The sequence below is a fragment of the Aplidium turbinatum genome, chromosome 2, assembly GCF_918807975.1.
Source record: "Aplidium turbinatum chromosome 2, kaAplTurb1.1, whole genome shotgun sequence".
Lineage (NCBI taxonomy): Eukaryota > Metazoa > Chordata > Ascidiacea > Aplousobranchia > Polyclinidae > Aplidium > Aplidium turbinatum.
Genome location: NC_137473.1, coordinates 50,717,230 through 50,737,037, shown reverse-complemented (window position 1 = coordinate 50,737,037; position 19,808 = coordinate 50,717,230). Strand labels below are relative to the sequence as shown.

The window sequence follows — 19,808 nt, the reverse complement described above, 5'->3', positions numbered from 1 at the left end:
AGTCTGAGAAAATGTTTTATTAGATAGGCTAGCTATTAAACATATTAAGCTAAATATCGTTTGTAGCAGGTGAGATTTATCATTATAAATAAAACAAATCCGTCACTGGTATAGGCCTACTGTAGAGTCGTGAAGGAGAGGCCAATTTGTAGTTGCTTATATTTCGAGTTTAAAGTTAAAAAATTAGGTAAAGATTGTGCCAAACTGGATCTATTGCAGTTGGGTATACCACCTCTAACAGAAGCGAGTAGTTGCACTCGGCATTGGTACACATATAACTTAGCTTAAGCAAAGCTGGCATATATTCACATGATAGTTGTTTTGGTGTATTTGAGCAATTGCAGGTCTAATCTGGGCTTATAGCGTACTATGCGCACTTACCCTTCATAATGTTATGTTTTCGTTGCGATCTGTAAGCACGTACTTCATGATATGTCAGCAGTGTTTCGGCATCTCTCAACTTGCAGTGAAGAGCTTGAGCTTTTCTAATCAAATGGCTGTGCTGTTGTGAAGTTAGACTTTCAAGCTTAGCAAGCCAGCTTTGAGTAGCAGCTTTAGCTTTGTATTCTTCTCGTATCGAATTTTTAATATGCTCTTCCACTTTCTTACGCTCCATTTGCAAGCTGAAAGAAATACAACGTTTTGAAACCGAGAGTAGCGCAGCATGAAAAGTATTGTTGTACTCAGCTTTGGAAGTTTTATTGCACTTTGTTTCGTATACTTTAGCTTACTATTAAAAGTGGGCTAATACAAGAAAGACTACCCACAATGCAGGAACCGGTGGCTGTGTCAAGAATTCTTTTAGGCGGAATCAGTGTTGAACTCTACAGCTAATTTACCAGAAGATAAGCATTACGTTGTAGATAGCGTTTGCAATTTCAAGGCACAAAATCGCGATTCGGAAGTTTTCCATGACATCATGATATTCCAATTTCTAAGTCTAGTCTAGACTGTGTAAATTTACGTAATAACTTTTGCCAGAAGGTTACAAGTTAAACAAATCCCTTTCGGAGCCATATGACGAAGTAAGTTAAAATACAGCAAGAAAATGGGACATGAGATATTTGAACAGTTCAGTTTTGGTTTAATTTTTACCAAGATAAAACTAGCCTATGGTTATAGATTAATTTCTTTGTTCTTCCGGTTATTGTAGACTAGACCGTAACAAGATGTTGAAATGTATCTAGAGTTCTGTATCTATTCTATGGTATTCAGGTGATGGGTTAAGTGGTGTTAATTGTACCATGATCGTATTGATGTGACATGGGCTAGACCAGTGGTTCTCAAACTGGGGTCCGCGAGACAATTTTCTGGGACCGCGAAGCACTTTCCAAAAAAATTAACTCGATCCCGAAGACAAAAAATTTTGTTAAAAGTAAAAATTTTCAGGCAACTTATTTTCCAAACCAAACTTAAATGATATATTTTAGTAAGCTGGCTTGGCATCCCTCAACACAGTTTGGCCTTTCGTTTCATTGTGATAGCCTTTGTTTCGTTTCTATCGCTTTTGTGACATCAAGCAGTGCATAGTGGTGACGTAGGCTACTCCTACAACACTCATGTTTACCAAATCAAAAACAGAATTACGAAATATACTTGACTAAAAAGGAGTTAGGCGAAGTTGATTAAGGCTGGTTATTTAATTTTACTGATTTAAGTTTTGAATTGAATGCCTTTCCGAACTTTTAGCTTTTTTAGCCTTAGTCAAATTAGCCAAAACTAATAACTTTATAATACTAATTAAATTTTTAACCTAAATTTGAGTACAAAAAGTGAAAATGGCTCAGCCTCAAAGAAAATTAAGATTCAATGATTCCTATGTTCAATTTGGTTTCACTGTGATACATTCTGGAGGAAAAGTCGCAGTGCGTGCTATGCTGTAAAGTTTTAGCAAGTTCTGCTTGGTCACAGCGGTAAACCATAATCTCTTCGTGGGAAAATTGTAACATAAGATTCTCGGATCCGTTCGTCTGTATGTAATGACCGAAAGAAACACTCCTTTCAAAACGTCTATTCAAAATTGTATTTCTGTAAAATTAGCCACCTGGCTGTCGAAATTGGGATGCAACACCATACACCACTAAAAACGTGTCACTACGATACAAACTACTTAGATAAAGACGGAATTTTCGTCCAGCTGACAAGCACTAAGCAAACAGTTAAATATGCTACCAACTTTCAAGCAACCATTTTACGAATGACCAGAATATACATTGCAATATCTCAAACTCACGTACGCAGTTACTGTGACGTCATAGTGAAACATTGTGAAGTAATTCTCAACAAGTGTGATACAAGTCTTACGAACGATTGTGCAATCTTGGCTCATTTTTAGGAAAAATTCCATAACGTAATACGCTAAGATTCAGTAGACCTGAACGGTTTTTATATGACGTTTGATTTGGTAAACAATTGTCTGGAACACTGCTCTAAAACCTAGCAAGCTGAAAAGACATTTGGTAACACATCATCCCGATTTTCAAAACAAGGATGCAGATTTTTTTAAACGGCAAGCTAATAGTTTAGTTAGATCAAGATTTGATAGCACTAGTGATCAATGGAAGGAAGACACTGCAGGGTTAAGGGCCTTCTAAGAAGTTGCAAGAAAAATAGCTATCCCTAAAAGGCCTCACACCATCGGAGAACAACTGATCTTGCCTTGTTGCCAAGTTATTGTATCAAACGTTTTGGGAGAATCTGAAGCTCAAAAGCTGAAGCAAGTGTCTCTGTCAAACGACTCTGAGTAGGAGAATATCTGAGCTCTCGGAAAACATTTTGTCGCAGGTGGTAGGCTATCAAAGATACACAAGTCAATGTCACATTGATACCTATCATAAAACATGTTGGATGTAATGCATAATATCACGATCATTTTGAACCAAACGGAACTTAACATAGAACTGATAACACCCAAGCAGGTGCATTCATTTTTTTGACGTGTGCATTTTTAAGTGCATGTAACAAATAAATTATTATTTACCGCTTTTGCGCTAATTTTCCTTAAGTTTTTGGTGGACCGTGAGTCGTTGAAAAAATCGCAAGGGGATAGTTCAACAATTTTTTTGAAAAAGTTTGAGAACCACTGGGCTAGACAGTGAATGCAGATTAGCATATAACTGTCGGCAGCAGTGGCCGAGTGGTTAGCGCGTTGGGCTCGCAGTCGAGAGCCTGCATGTTAGACTCCATCCACCCGCACTTGCTGTTGTTTCTCTGGGCAAGAAACTTTACGATAATTGCCTCTACCCAGTGATCAATTTCGAGTAATGGGTAGTACCAAATTTCAGTCATAAGTAGAGTAGACAACCGGAAACAGACATTGCTGTCGGCTGCAGCATGGGTCAGGTTACCGACCCATACACCTGCTACGCCGATGCATAGCGCTCAAGTCCGCTTTCCCGCAATGCAGGATAAAGATATGAAAAACAAACAAACAAATTTGACTGGTCAATAAAAAGATAATTAAGCAAACATCTCACCCTCGTTCATCTTGCTGCCATTCTGTTGACATTTGTTGCGAAGGAAAGCGTTTTCGCTTAAATTTTTTTTTTGAGTCAGAAGTTGAAAAGTCTGATAAAAAATCCGAAGATGAACTTTGGCGTAGAATTGTTTGATACTCTTTTTGTTTACGATTATGCTTTTCTTGAAATTCATATTTGGCATGATCTACCGCCAATTTTTGAGCACATTTTTCATTAAATTTATTTAAATTATTTTTATAACCAACGTTGTTCTTTTTTTCAATTTTAGAGGTGTTTTCTTTGTAAGGTGATTTTGAAGCAACAACTACAGGGTTCAACTTAGAAGACTTCTTTGCTGAGTTACTTTTGCTCATTGATTGACTGGTGGTTTTTGTGGAATCAGCATCGTTAGTGACTTCGCCAACATGTTGGATTAATTTCTGGTTGATCTTTGTATCTCCAGCAGCTGTTTGCTTCCTTGTTCGAGTTTTTACTTTAAATGGCTTTTGGGCTGTTTCTAGTTGATGTCGCTTGCCTCCAATAGTTACAACTTTCTTCATAGCCACTATTCCACAAGAATTTCCCATGATAAGCAATTATAATGCAAATAGGCTGCAATTTTGACTGTGATAGCTGTGGCAAGAAACGGACTTTATCTAATACTGTAGAAAATGTTCATCAGTACCGTAAGATATTTATAAGGGATAGCCTACCATACAACTATAGTTACATTTTACCTCATTTCTGGAAGTGCTTTGTTTTGTAAATTGTCGATTACTATGAATTTTTTTATCGAAACAACTTTCCGGTTTTGAAGCAACCCAGAGCAGTTGATGCTCAGTTCTAGCGTAAATGCAAGACTAGCGTAGAAAGCTTTGAATAGGTTCAAATTGAACGCAAGACCGTAAAGCATAAAAATAAGTTATCGCTTCTGTTCTTGTACATTAGCTTACGATGCGTACAAATTGCCATTTCATCATCAAGCTTCGAGTTTTTACTTGGATGTTTTTCTAATCGCTTTTAAAAAATTACATATCTCGACAGATTTACGTCTCATAATTAGAAAACCGCAAGTATACCATTTGATATGTAACTTTCCACTAATTATAATCTTTAATATTTTTATTATTAAATAGGCTACAGCTGTCTTCATATCTTTTAATAATTGACTGTCTAAAAAAGAAATCTTTCGCTTTGCTCATTTCAAATAATTACTAGTTACAATTTCTGTATTCAAGCAAAGCTTCAAACGCCAGCAGCAGCGCTGTTGACATAAAGAGCGTTGAGTTGTAAAGTTGGTTTGTTGTCAGACGGTTGAGATTTGTTTCTGTCAAGTAGAACAGCTTTTTCTACATTTAGCTTTCCAACAGACAAGTAGGTTAAACTTGTTTGAAAACTACTGATTCCTCAAAGTTTAATTAGTTACCAAGTGGGCTTGAGAAGAGTCTTAATCTTTTTTTATTAAAAGTTGAAGGCTTCTTGTAAGTTTTATTTTCGTGTTTTAATCGATATCTGTCACTGTGCCGCTCGTGAAAACATTTTTTGCAAAACGAAATGTTAAATAACAATAATTTGAAAAGCTTCAAAACCAAAGACTAGATGTGGATATTTTTTTGTGCAATGTAGCCTACATGCTCTGAAAAAATACTAAAAAATAAATCGTCAGCGAAAGTAAATCTCAGTAAATTAACTTAGTAAGACTTTTCGAATCATAATACTTCAAACATGTTTCAAAGTTTTGTTTGGAAACGAAACGCAATTTCTTTTTCTAGTGAATTCAAAAATAAAATAAACAACTTATTATTCAAACTTACGAATGTTCGACACAATATACTTTAAAAACTAAAGTTAAATGCTTGTTTGAAAAATTTATTTGTTTTGTCTAGAAAGATTCATTTCCAACAGCCTACGTCATATGAAGAGTGTTCACAACAGTCTGTTTAGCTGAAATTAAACCTAGATTTGAAAGCTTGACAAATCAACACAACCGACCAGTAAGCCTAGCGTTGGCAGCAGGGTTTTGAGAGTAATTTTAAACCCAGGTTCGAGATGATTTGTCAAAAAGCCAAGAAACGAAGAAAACTCTCCGTATTCTTTGTCTTCTGCTGTTTTCTTTAGGCGTGTCTTGTTAGAGGACGCTGACCGCTATATTGGTACGGGGTCAACATTGTCCTCTCAACGGCGGTGCAAACGACTATTACGTCGAAACGACACCTATTTTTGTAATATTTTAGTGTCGGACACCACCACTAGGTAAAACGTTTTTCTTTGAATATTATGAAATAATTTTTTGGTAATGTAAAATTTTTTATCCTTTTAACGTAATTCATTTTGCAGAACCTTTCATCGTAGTTGTGGAGCCGACAAGAGTAGTGTGACCTAAACAAATTATGTCTGGCACCAGCAAAGATACGGTGGTTCTGGCGTACAGCGGTGGATTGGATACGTCTTGCATCTTGGTTTGGTTACTGGAGCAAGGCTACGAAGTTGTGGCTTATTTGGTAAGTTAAGCCAACAGTTTTGTTATTATAAGTTGCGCCGTGTTACCGACGTGCAGCGGAACCATATGGTCTTCACAGACCAGCCTACTGCTGCTTTGTTAACGCTGATCAGAGGTTGTCTTGCTTGTTTTTTAAAAACAGTCTTAGTTACGCTTTCTGCTGTATCATTTGTTGACGTTTTATAGCAACTGCTTTGTAGCTTACTGTCAAACAAGAATAAAAAAAAAAAAATACATCCGTTTTTCTCGTTTATCAACAGTTTTGATTTTTTACTTTGACTGGCAGGTGAAGTCTCATCTTACCTCCCATTCTTTAAAATACATACAATTGGCAGTGATTTGTAGGCTGCTTGTGTCCTATTTAAGATGAGACAAGTTAGGTTCGATAATGCTAATTATAATATAACATATTTTTAACATCGAACGTTAGACTACAATTTCAATGACAGCATATAAACTTAAGTTGTCATGGATTGCGGTTTCATTGCTAGTAGGTTGTGGCATTGCAAGGGAGTTGCATTTAAACAAAAAATGCATTTTTAGGCTGACGTTGGACAAAACGAAGATTTTGAAGCCGCTAGAAGCAAAGCTTTGAAACTTGGAGCTTCGAAAGTAAGCAGAAAAATTATTTACTTTTCCGATTTAGAACCCACCAGTTCAATGGTACAGGAAGGGTTTTTAGTGCTCGAGATCAAGGACACATTTTGGGTGTTATGAAGTGTAAGCCATTGATCATGATACTTTACCTGACATTTTGAATTTTAAAACGATATCAATGGTGCCCGCAGAGGCGAATCCAGCAAGTAGCCTTGGAAAAGCGGGAGGGGGTAATTTGAACAAAGCACAATATTGTGTAGGTCTCCATAAATCCGACCTTGTAAAGACACCGTGAATAAAATTAATTTTCTGTATTTTAAGAGGGAGCGATTTTCTCAATCGCCCTTCCTTTGGATCTTCCACTGGTGGCGCTTTCTGATACTTTCTTGGGAACCGACCTAGCGACGCTACTACACTTGTCAATTGTCATATTCACATCACCAACAAGTCACAAAAGAATGCTGCTTTGTCACGAACAGACAAATGATAAACCTAAGCAATGACTTAACCTCTGCTGTTTGGCGTAGTTTACGTTGCATAACTTTATGCGCTCCAAATTAGTTATGAGATTTCATCGATTCGTACCGGATCATACGAACCCTTTCTTAAAGTTTTTATGACTTTCGCGAACCGGTTGTTAACACGTGTATTCATTAGTCAAGTTTCATAAAAAGTTGTTTAACTTTACCAGTTCATGGACTGAATAATATGGTGCACAAAGATCATCAAATGCTGATTATGACTACTTCATGCAGTCAAATTTAAAGATAAAGAGGCTTCCCATTTTTAATCAAAGTGTCAGAGATGTAAAAAAAGTTTTCATCATTGGTTACTAAGCCTTCGCCGCTAACAAGAGTAGGCTAACCTTTCAGTAGCTACCCCCATCCAATTTATATTACCCTGGGTAGATTTGAGTGGTGTTTTCCAACTAGACTAGGCTGGGAAGCAAACTTGAATTGTAGCTTGTACCATTAGAAATGCCAGGGTCTTATTCACTGCGCCATTCCACCGTTATCCATCGTAAAATAATGCAATAATCACTTAAACTCGTTAAACTGATGCGTTACTTAACATATGCTTTATAGAAATCCAATTTTGCTTTTGACACAACTCAACCGTTCTATCCATATATCATGCAACGCAAATTGTTTCTTGTCTGTTAGATTGTAATTAAAGATTGCAAGCGGGAATTCGTTGAAGACTTTATCTGGCCTGGAATACAAGCCAATGCGAAATATGAAGACCGGTACTTGATGGGGACCGCCTTTGCCAGACCTTGTATTGCCAGAAACATGGTCGAAGTGGCAAAACAAGAGTCAGCAAAGTTTATTTCACATGGAGCAACAGGAAAGGTAGAACTTTGTACGAAGAAAACAGATTTGATTTAAAAAATTGTTTTGATTTTTTTTTGTCGTGAACTGAAAGGCAAGTAAGCCAATCTTTGTGTCCACTTTCAAGCTTGCCTTTAACTGTCCTGCCAAAGACACAACCACACGCTCTTGAGCGGTGTCGAACCAGCGCCCTTTCGAGTGCCGCACTGTGCTCTCACCACTCGGCTATGCAGCTGACGAAATGGTTTAGATCTGTGATTGATTGAAGCATCCTAAAATTAAAGGTACAGGATAAGCGGTATGGCAAACCAATAAACTATGATTTCAAGTTCTGACAGCGAAACTGACACCAATTGTTTAATTGAAAGGGATTCACAGCCTTTTTTGAAGTAGATTTTTATTTAATGCTTACCTTTCTTTTATAGCGGTGAAAAATGAAGTAGTCTACCTGCAGAAAACACAAATTATTAAAAAAAGGATATCAACCTGACTTAGCAGCAAAAATTTTGTTTTTATCCAAAAACTAAAAAAGTGCTGTATATTCAGCAACAGTCAATTTTAATCAACATCTACTTTATTTTTTATTTTCAGGGCAATGATCAAATTCGATTTGAGTTGACCTGTTACGCTCTTCTTCCTGGGGTCAAGGTCCTTGCGCCATGGCGTAATGCTACTTTTCTCAAAAAGTTTTCCGGGCGACAGGATCTTCTCGATTACGCCAAGGAACACAACATCCCAGTGACGGCAACAAAATCGGAGCCATGGAGCATTGATAATAATTTGATGCATATCAGGTGAAGTCTAGACATGATATTTGGCTGGACAAGCGTCGATGTTGCGGGCAGAGGGGCGGCACCTCCTCAGGTCTGAGACAGAGGGAGGCGAGATATGTCTGGCCTTCTCAGTTTTTGTTAATATTATTCAGAATTATTATTTGGCTGGATCTAATTTATTTGATCTGGGTCTTAAATTATCATCAAAAATGAACGAACCGGTTGTTGAATTGAAACAGCTTACGCCGAATGTGTTTTTTAATATTTTTTGTTTGATTGGTTGCTTTTTATATCTTTATGCTCGGACTGGGAAAGCTTCTTTGAGAGCTTAATCCTGGAAGTTTCGCATAGCCTACTTGTAGAGGATTTGAACCACTGACGCAGGCCCGGTCACCGAGATCTACAGAGTGAAGGTTTTGATTGTTAAAGTTATGTTACATTTCTAATGAAGAAGTTAAGAAGCTGCACCACAAATAAAAAAAAAACATTGTGCTACCACGCAAAGCTGAGTGAACACTTGAATAAAAATGTTTGTGAGGCCAAGGACTTAAAAAAATAAGAACTGGTCAGTTGGAAACTTTATGACGAGTGTGAACGTGAAAGTACCTTTGTTGTAACAGAACTAGGCTACATACATTTTTTATAGTGTTAAGGTAAAGGTGAGTCCCATAAGTTACTTGGTTGGTTGTTTTTTGGTTTGGTTTGTTTTTGAATCTTTATCCTCGGACTGACAAAGCCTTGATAGGTTATTCCTGGTGGTAGGTTCGCATATTTGTAGAGGCTCTTGACGCAGGGCCGGTTACCGAGATTGGCAGAGTGAAGTTTTCGATTGTTGAAGTTTTCGATTGTTGAAGTTTTCGATTGTTGTTGCCGCGGAATTATTTCATTCACTAGGTGCCGCTGAATAGAGAGCAGTCCTGAAAGTGCGTAGCTCAAGCGCACACCCCGAGAGTCGAACTTGCGCCGCGTGATCTTGAGCCGGGCGCGTAACTACTGAGCTAACGGGTTGACCCAAGCATCGGGGGATGAGAAGATAAGATTCTCATTATACTAAGGCTTCTGCACTAACGAGAGTGGAGTGGCCAGTTCCTTTCTTTCGGCTGCCTTTCCTTCAGCAACTACGCTCAATTTTTTACACCCTGAGTAGAGGGGAGCGGTGTGTTTCAATAACCAGCTGAAACCGGGAGTCGAATCAGGATTGCATGATTCGAAAGGGAGCGCCTTACTGCCGCTATAGTGTTGTCTTATTTGAGTGTGGCAGATGAGTGACAGAAGTAAAGTCAAACCAGCTTCTTTATACTTTAGTAACGTTTATAATATGGTTTTTTATTAATAAAACCTTGATTAAATTCAAGAATTGGCAAGTGCATGTCTACGCTCATGTTGGAAATGGACGACAATAAAGCATTTATACTAAATTTTTGTTTAAAGCATAAATATTGCTGATAGTGTCTATGCAAATCACAATATCCTATTAAAGACGTTGCTCTTACTCTGCACACAATATGCGGCATTCCAAAAATCTTTGTTTGACTTGCAGTTATGAAAGTGGAATGCTAGAAAACCCATTGACCGAGGCTCTTCCAGAGATGTTTCAGATGACCTGTGCCCCCGAAAAAGCCCCAGACACCCCTGCCCGTATTTCAATTGAATTCCGTCGAGGTGTACCTGTTCGTGTTAAAAACGACGCTGCAAAATTGTCTGTGGAAGGAGCCCTGGAAATATTTACTTACCTTAACGAAATTGGGTAATTTTAAATTATTCTTTATATATTAGTCATAATTATTTATTATTGACATGATTGTTGTGATGGTTGGCATCGTTATTCGAGCTGTTGTGAAGATATTTTAGGCCTGGTAGGCTTACTAATGAGTTCCTCGAGTTTTAAGTCAAGGCATTTCTAAGAAAAGCGCACATATATATCCAAAGAATACGCGGTGGTATCGTCGAACTTCCCAGCGTCTTGGACAGGTTACTGGAGCCTAAAATTATGTCGATTCCGGGTACAAAAATACTCTCTGATTCCCTTTGCCTACGCTACTGATCATAATTGTTAATAATTATTGGAATATCAATTTTCATGTAAATGTGTCTTATGACTGGGTGACTGGTTCATTCCACTTTGTACGCATTTTGTTCAGTTTAAGGTACAGGTGTTTTATTTGTTAGAATTGTTTAGCAGGTTAAGAATTGTTTAAAAGCTAACCTTTGTGAAAAGAGCTTAATTTTTGCTTTGCCAAACAGCTCATTGATCTTCTTACGTGATGTAGATGCTGTAATTGTTGTAGGCTATACTGCAAACAGTTACATGGATGCTCCACTTACAAATTTGTATCTTCAAGAGTGATAAAAGCTTATAAATTTCAGCTTATTATCATTTTAGGTACATTTTAAGCTAACATGTTTGTCGCATCCAGGCTTACACCCGGTGGTTGAAGATTTAGATTAAGTAGATGGGAAGGCAAGGAAGCCAATCTTCGTGTAAGCTAACATGAGTCTATTGTATTCGACTCAAACACGTTGAAGTATGAAAATTAGGTTACGGGTACGCTAATACGGGTTCAAGAGATTAATCTGCGTCGAAGAAGTGTGTTGCTGTAAAACTCGCTTAGTTTTGTTTTATTTATTTCACCGCACAGGGGCGCTCACGGCATCGGTCGTATCGACATCGTAGAGAACCGTTTCATCGGAATGAAGTCTCGTGGTTGCTACGAAACTCCTGGAGGAACTCTGATCATGCTCGCTCACGAGGATATTGAAATTGTGACCATGGACAAAGAAGTCCGAAAAATAAAGCAACAGCTTTCTTTGCAGTTTTCTCAGCAAGTGTACAACGGTTTGTGGAAGAAAGCTTAATCTTAGCACGTATATTATCGACTGTCATTAAATTTATAATTTTATCAAAAATGTATTACAGCAAAAATGTGTGCGGCTTGTTGCCAACTTCCAGGCTTTTGGAAACGTACCTGCTCCTTAAAACTATCCTTGTCCAGGGTTCCATAATCAGTGCTGCTGATTACAAATGATCAAACAATTATATTTGGACTGGAGAGATCCTTTCAAACTTAACTAAAGTGCGGTGGCTTGGCGAGCGATTGGCATTACGAAATGCATACATGAAGCGATTAAATCCAGGATCATAAACTTGGTAAAAACGACACAACGACTCCAACACCGTTCGTCATAGCACGTAACTGGGGAAGTATGTTCCAAAAGCTAGTGCAAACCGCTACTACCACAGCGAACCCGCAGCATCAGGGTAAAACAGGTCGTTTTAATCTATTTGTGAAGTAGACTTGGTGAAATTGATTTCTTCAATACAGAATACAGATACAATTTCTTCATAAACTCTTATAGGGTGATAGTTGCTAGTTTTTTTTTTTTTGTATTTTCACCAGGAATGTGGTATAGTCCTGAATGCGAATACGTCCGTCATTGTATTGACAAAAGTCAAGAGAGAGTCGAAGGAACAGTTCACTTGAAGTTGTACAAAGGCCATGCCTACGTTGTGGCTAGAGAGTCCCCTACATCGCTGTACAACGAGGAATTAGTGAGGTATGAAAGGCTTTATAATACACACTACACAGGCTTACGTTTTCATAATTCGATATTTTTATGTTGTGATTTCTATGTTACGTTTGGTTTTAGAATGAACAGCAAATGGAAGGTATATTAGTGCCAGGCAAAATCATTTTTAGGACGTTGTTATTACATCCAGATGAACGAAATAAAAGATTTGATTTCTTTTCCTGCTTGTGCTTCACAAAAAAAATTATTTTAAAGATTTATTTGCTATTTTTTTATCATTTGTTTTTTGTGATATCCAGGCTTATGCTCGGTGAATTAAAATTTAAGGTAAGTAGACTGAAAGGTAAGAAACCCAATCTTCGTTTCTACCTTCAAGCATGTCGATCAGCCTAAGTGCCTTGCCAAAGATTTAGGCTACCTGCCTAAAGGTGTCGGGTTGGCGTTCTTCTTACAGTTCGACCACATAACCGACTAAAACGCAATTTATTTACCAATATTTCTATTAACACAGAAGAATCCGCTTAATAAATCCAGCCCGGACCTAAGCGATTGTGGATTTTATAACCGAAGGATATCTTATTTAGACACATTAGCCTAACTATCAAAAATCATCTATCAAAAATCCCAAAACCAAATTGGATTTAATTACCGCATGGATTTATTGAGCGATTTTTACTGTATTATCTTTAGAGGAAGATGAATTGCAGAGAACTGTATAGTAGTCTGGACACTGTTTACCAATTGTCTGTTTTCAGCATGGACGTTGAAGGGGATTACGAACCACACGACGCTGAAGGTTTCATTAAAATCAACGCTCTGAGGCTAAGAGAGCACAAGCGGCTGGAAAAGGCTTTGAAGAAGTAAATGCTATTGCAAACACGTTCTTGACAATTGTGTGTTGGCTGTTTAGTATGTCCTGCTATCCCGCGCTGTGCTTGTTGCTGCTAAATTATCGTTCATCGCTTGGTTACTGCTTTTCAATGTATGATAAGTTATGTTCAAAACAACGAACAACCAAAAATTTAAAAATCAATTACCTACATTATTTTTTTAAATTTAAACTTTTGTTTCCATAATCTTTTATCTGTTAATTTTCAATATGAACTTTTTAACTTTGTTATTTTTGGTTTTCACTTTTTAATAAGCACAGTGAACGGTTTCACATAGCCTACTACACCCAGATTAACGTTTTTAAACATTAATTAGTTTTTGAAGTTGGAAATCTAAAGTAGTTATACGCTTGTACTTTCTCACACATAAAGAATGTAATCTACAGTAGGGTACAGTTTATGTATCTTGTGGTGTATTGTATTCTGTCAGAATAAAGCTGTTTGTTGGAGCCTACACTTGCTCAAACTATTAAACGGTTCTTTTTCTACTCTGTGGCATGCCAACGAAATAAGGATAATCACAATTGGCTTCCTTCAAACTAAAAACTTTTTTTTTTAATTTAGAGTTTCACATACTCGTAAAGACTTTGGTCAATTGGCAATCGTACTAGGCCTATATCGTATTTGGCGATTTCTGTGTTTTGAAAAGCGTGCTGTAAGAACTGTGTGCAATTCCGCCTATAAATGTAATTTTGATGAAATAAACGTAATAAAAATGTGTTTCATTTATTTAATCATTGCGTTTTGATGCTTTGAAAGAAAACAAAACCAAAATATTTTCACCACCCTTTGATGTTCATGAACACTTCTTGGTTGTTGTGTGTTTTAAACAAAACTAGACATTGCATCAAACGTAGCAGATTAAGAAACAATTTTAGAAGAAAGCCCCGCAGTTTGGTCTTACCAAGCCTCGCAAGAAAGTGACAATAAGCTGGTGATCACTTTATCAATTTATCTCAGTCTGAGGATACTGATTCCTACACTAACAGTCAATCTGTCATCACTGAAAAAAAATCTTGATTCGATATCAGAACAAAATTACAGAATCGAATTGAAAATTTGAAGTTGTGAAATAATTATTTTTTAATGGAAAAACTCCTTTTTAAAACAAGGTATTAGACTACATTCTTCGCCAAACCACTACCGATGTGCTTTTGTCATACTTCTCCGTCGTGTATCACACGATCGCAGCCCAGCCCATCACACAGGCTTTTGCTCTATCATCAACTTGGCCAAACCTAATGCATTGCATTTTGATTTACAGCCGGGGCAGTGGAGCAGATGTATCATTTTAGGACGCAACTTAACTTATCGCAACATCTGTTGGCTACAATGAAAAATTTTCACTGAGATGTGAAAAACTATGCATATTGACAGAACACTAAATAGTTCAAGGCTACATACAATGGGAAACTTGAGCTTGAAGGGACAGCAAATTGAAATTTTCTGTAAATAATGGAAGCTTATAACAATAAGAAACGCAACATTTCTGGTAGCGTACTGTATGTTCCCAGTTCTAAAACTGTTGCCGGTCTTCGACTTTTTTGCAGTTACAATTGAAATGCCTGACTCCCACAGACATGTGGTAGGCTACTATAAGAAATTTTTTGAAAGACTTAACGCTAACGTTACTGAAGGACTGCACAGTGCACACTCTTGAGAAAACTCCGATACACGTCTGCCTTGTAGGCTAATTTGCTGAGTATAACGTAGGTCTGCGAAGGGTAGTCTACAATTCTATATAAACGCAGGCTATTATATCACAATGTTATTGGTATCAGTTACACAATTTTATTCTTTCAATGCTACGGATCAGTTTATTGTCCTGAAATGTTTTAGTATCCAGTTGCTCACCGGGCTTAAGATCACGCGGCGCAAATTCGACTCTCGGGGTGTGCGCTTGAGCAACGCATTCCAGGACTGCTTTCCATTCAGCGGCACTTAGTGAATAAAATAATTTCCCGGCAACAACACTTCAACAATCGGAAAACTTCACTCTTCTAACCTCGGTAACAGGCCCTGCGTCAAGAGCCTCTACAAGTATGCTAACTACCCTGGAATAACCTATCAAGGCTTCGTCAGTCCGAGGATAAAGATTCAAAACCAACCTAACAAAGACGTTTTTCAATGCTGTAATTTCAAAAGCTGTGCATTTCAGTGGTGTAAATTTTGTTTTGATTTGTCCGCTAGCTGGAGACATAATACATGCTCTGAGAAAAAAGTTTGATTAGAGCGACTTTGCGTAAATAAAAAAAGGAGGTTTTAAAACTAAGCATATAGGGCTAACAATTTTTTTTTTGAAGTCCAAAAATATCAAGTATAATCCTAACATTTTATTAAAATCATTTCTCATTCTTAAGCCTTTTCCATAAATGAACAATTGCGGTCAGTCTGAACAACTAAGTTAGTGCAGGTAAGCCTACACATGCCGGCAGACACTAAAGTTCAATAAGAATATTCGTGAAGTATTGCTTTTTGTTTAGAATGTACCGCTATATTCCTGTTAGAAACAATACAGACGAGACTGGTCAATTGAGTTCTATCAATTGATAGAAGGAAATTATTGTATCACGGCTCAAGCTACGGTCGCGAATCTCGTGAGCCATTATTAGGCAAGCATTTAATGGAAATGTCAATGGTGTTTCTAGTCTACAATAACTTTACAAGCATATTTCACCTTAAGCAGGCTGCTTTCTTTATTAACTATTTAACCAGGCGGTGGGATGACGTAACGAATAAGGCATTGGCTTTTCAGTTATACAAACCTGGTTCGACTCCCGGTTTCAGCTGTTCGTTGAAAACACCGCTCACCTCTACCTAGGGTGTAATCAATGGGACATAGTTGCTGAAGGAAAGACGGCCGAACTGGCCACCCTACTCTCGTTAGTGCAGAAGCCTTAGTATAATAAGAACCTTATTTTCTCATCCCCCCGATGCTTGGATCAAGTAGCCAATGGGACTCACCTTTAACTTAATAGTATAAAAAATGTGTAGCCTAGTTCTGTTCCTTTATTCATTTTATTTGGTGTTGCTTTAACATTTTGGTACTATTGAGATAAATTATATCAATCTGGACATTGTAGTAGGCCTGCAATATTTCGCAATGAAATGTGATAGAATATAGAAGGCTTCATGCAAGAACTCAGAACTATTTGGGACGTTGATGTGCTAGACTGCACGATTTACGCTCTATCACATTAATAACTTTTACAAAGAAAAAAAGTTAACCTTTCACCAACCCCAGCTAAACTATCTTATTTCCTGGACTTTATTATAGCATGTAAAATAAGGTAAGCAATGCATGTGCTTGTCATTCATTAAGTAACTCTAACTTAAATGAAAATAACATCCAACAGATTAAAAAAACATTTTGTCAAAATTATACCGACTGACTGGTGTGGGCTGCTTAGTTCTTTAACCTTTTTTTGTCCAAGTTTAGAAAACTATGCTTTAGCAATGCGCTAATTTTTCACAATAGTAAACAGGACTTTCGTTACCCGTTCAACTTGAAATTTAATGATGGAACATTGGCTGCCAATTTTGAACGTCTTTATCCAAGTATCGAATTTAAAAAAGTTTTCAACTGTTGTTTCCATCGCTTTATGTATTGAGGTAGCCCTAATATATTAGGTGACGCAAAAATAGTGAACCCAAAAGAAGTGATGAAATCTAAGAGGAAATTGAGAACATCTCATTTTGTCCCTTTTCTTGCCTCAAATAGCCTAGGGAACGTTGAAAGACGTAGAGATGATGTAAAACTTTTTACCATTCGAGATTGGTCTGACCGCCATATCGGACCAGATGCCATGACGCCGTTCGTACAAACATAGTTTTAAACAATTCGACAACGATTTATGCTTGGAATAATACCAACACGTCTGGCCACAAAGTAACACAGCCATAAAGTTAGGCCATGGAGTTAAATAAACTAACAATATTAAAACGATCAGTCAAACATCAAACATGACTAATCAAATTCTGATTAAAAGATTAAAATGTCACTAACAGTATAAGGTTTTAATGACATAAATATGTCCCAAAGAGACCACTAGTAGGCTAGATGTACAATGAAAACATGGCGCCATCAATAAAATATTCCATTACAAAGAAGCTGCCGGTGGACTATTGTTGGCATAACAGACAAAGAGTAAAAAGAGCTGATTTTCTGGAAATGTCCGAAGTTCTACCACATTTCAGTTACTTTTAATTTAAAACGATACCTCCTAGGCCAGGGGTCACCAACCTTTTTTGCATGCGGGCCATTTTGGCACTAAGGAGAGCTGTGGCGGGCCGCACTAATAAAATTTTAGGTAGGTTGACTCTTATGCTAGAAAAGAACGCATTTCGTACCCAGTATCCAGCGTTACATGTTGTTCATATTTATGTTAGAATACCGCAACAACAAAATTAATCGAACAACGCTACTGCCAGGCCAAGCTCCTTTTACAGCACTTTTGACTTTTTTAACAATACCTAATAAATGAGGCCACTTGTTTTGCGCACTTATAGCGAGGCGAGCGGTTTCATCAGAATATTTATCGCCAAGCAAGAGTGGTGTTGTCACTTCGCTTCACAAAAGATATCTTGCAATTAACAGCTTCAGTAAACAAGGAAATGTTTGACACATCGCAATACAGGCAGCAATAGTGATCTGCAAACGTATCAGCGAAAAATAGGCTACAATAACAGGGAAAAAGAAACCAGGCACCCTGAAACAAACGCTTGTGAAAATCATCGAAAAATCGTAATTCTATCGTAATTCATGAACAGTCTTCCCTCTAAAAAAGTAATGAGTTGGTTTTTCATCCTTTTGTGAGAGTCTATAAAACCGTCTTTCTTTGATTATAGACAACTGTCGCTTGCGGTGCTTATCAGCGTGGCAAGAATTTGTTGATTAACAACATTTTGCAGTACTTGCTTCAGCAGTACATATGCTAAAATTGGAGCGATACAGAGAAGATTAGTACGGCCCCTGCACAAGGATGACACGCAAAATCGTGAAGCGTTCCATATTACTTTAAAAACAAAAAACATTTTGCAGTACAAAGCTAAATATTTTCATTATACAATCAGAAAAAGTCTTCAAATTTATATATAATATTTTGTCAATTTATTATAAATTGAGTTGGCACACCGACCTATTTTTCCAACAAAAACTTGCATAAAGAGAACACTGCTCGAGAAACACAATAACGGTGAAACGCACACTAGTGTTTACATGACATTTGCAAACAATAAGCAACCCTATGCTCACAGGCAATTTCGAAAACAGACGTTTTAATCAACCACTGGGACGGTGTGGCTGGACATCGCATTGGAGTAACTTTAAGCAACCCCCACCTAGAACTATAATCTGATTGGTCGGTCGGTGGAATCGCATGCAAAGCGAAAATATGCTTCCCGGAAAGTATTTTTTTGCCTTCGTGCTCTTTAACTCCTCAAGAAAAGTATTTTTGGTTATACTTGTACGCTGATACCTTCCGCAGGCCGCAGTGATACAGCGTGGCGGGCCGCATGCGGCCCGTGGGCCGCCAGTTGGTGACCCCTGTCCTAGGCTATAGTGTATTTCATAAAATGACCAAATGCACGATTTCTATAACGAAAATTAAAGCCTGGCTTATCCTATATCCATTTAAGTCGTCTTTAAAAAAAAATTATTGCTTGACTTTCAAAAAAGAGAAGTACTATTTGCCACGGATATCTCACGTAGGTTTCCATATTTAACTAAAATACAAGACCCTCATTAGCCTACTGATTATTTCCCCAGTACAAAATTCTTAATTTACATATCCGAGAGTGGTTGACATTAAATTTCTTTGTCGTCATGTATACTAGCCATATAGGTGAAGTAACTTATAAAGTGAAATATTGTATAAATACAAATGTCCTTTATAACTACCTCTCTTACTAATGAGTTCAAGCACAAAGTTAGTACGTTGACATATCAAAATCAAACTATTATGATGCTAGTTTTACTATTTTGTTATACCTCTGCAGCTTGTTATGCGTTTTGTACACGATTGTTCAGTAAAATTTGGCACACAAGACACAACTTTAAGCCAATTCAGTCAAATAAGAAAATTTTATCATTTATTGTGAAAGTGTTTACCCTTGGACTGGTAGACATCACGAAAGACAATGTCTGTGAATTATTTCATCCATTAGGTGCCACAGGACAATATAAATTCCTCGACCATGTAATAAGAAAGCAAAAACTGGAGCATCTCTCTAATCTATATCTGGTGAAATTTTTTCAAAGGGAGCAACCTGGCAAACAAACAAAAACTTATCTGAAACAGTTTAGCGACAAGGCAGAAAACAATAATTCATACAACATATCACAGTAATACTGGGTTTAATTTCTGACGCCGTCGATGTCTGGTTCAGTCAAGGCCATAGAAGAAGAAGAAAAAGAAGAAGAAGGTTCCACTACTTAGTAAAAGCAGAATTTGCATGCTTGCAATATTTTGGTATCATCTCTGGTGTAGAACAAGGGGATCATGAAAAGTTTTATGAAAGTCCATTTCGGTCACATCTCAAGGAATTCATTACTCATTGTATCTAACTTTAGTTTCATCGTCTCAAATGCCGTGTTGTTTTTCATTGTGCCTTGGTAAGTGACCTGTAAGCCTTCCTGACATTTCGTTCTCTTTTCGTTCATGTGATACCCAACGTTCGAACATTTGAAAGCACATCACAGAACGAAAAAAGAAATGTCTGGATCGAAAAAC

The 19,808-nt window shown here is 37.4% G+C and overlaps 1 protein-coding gene and 1 non-coding gene across 3 annotated transcripts; both read left to right on the top strand.

Annotated features, from left to right (window-relative positions):
- Window positions 1–937: 937 nt before the first annotated feature.
- LOC145788232 (argininosuccinate synthase-like) lies at window positions 938–13,806 on the top strand. Of its 2 annotated transcripts, none has more exons than XM_082599996.1 (9): window positions 938–1,025; window positions 5,796–5,959; window positions 6,502–6,570; window positions 7,719–7,907; window positions 8,478–8,680; window positions 10,200–10,406; window positions 11,299–11,495; window positions 12,058–12,214; window positions 12,943–13,806. In XM_082599996.1, the coding sequence occupies exons 2-9, from the start codon at window positions 5,849–5,851 to the stop codon at window positions 13,049–13,051; spliced, it is 1,242 nt and encodes a 413-aa protein (XP_082456122.1). In that variant the 5' UTR covers window positions 938–1,025; window positions 5,796–5,848; the 3' UTR covers window positions 13,052–13,806. The 2 variants fall into 2 exon arrangements, with proteins under 2 accessions (XP_082456122.1, XP_082456121.1); XM_082599995.1 differs by lacking the exon at window positions 938–1,025 and adding an exon at window positions 4,791–4,832.
- Window positions 13,807–17,987: 4,181 nt separating this feature from the next.
- On the top strand, window positions 17,988–18,094 carry LOC145765780 (U6 spliceosomal RNA). The gene has a single exon (XR_014288653.1). It is a non-coding gene; the product is annotated as a U6 spliceosomal RNA (small nuclear RNA).
- Window positions 18,095–19,808: the final 1,714 nt, after the last annotated feature.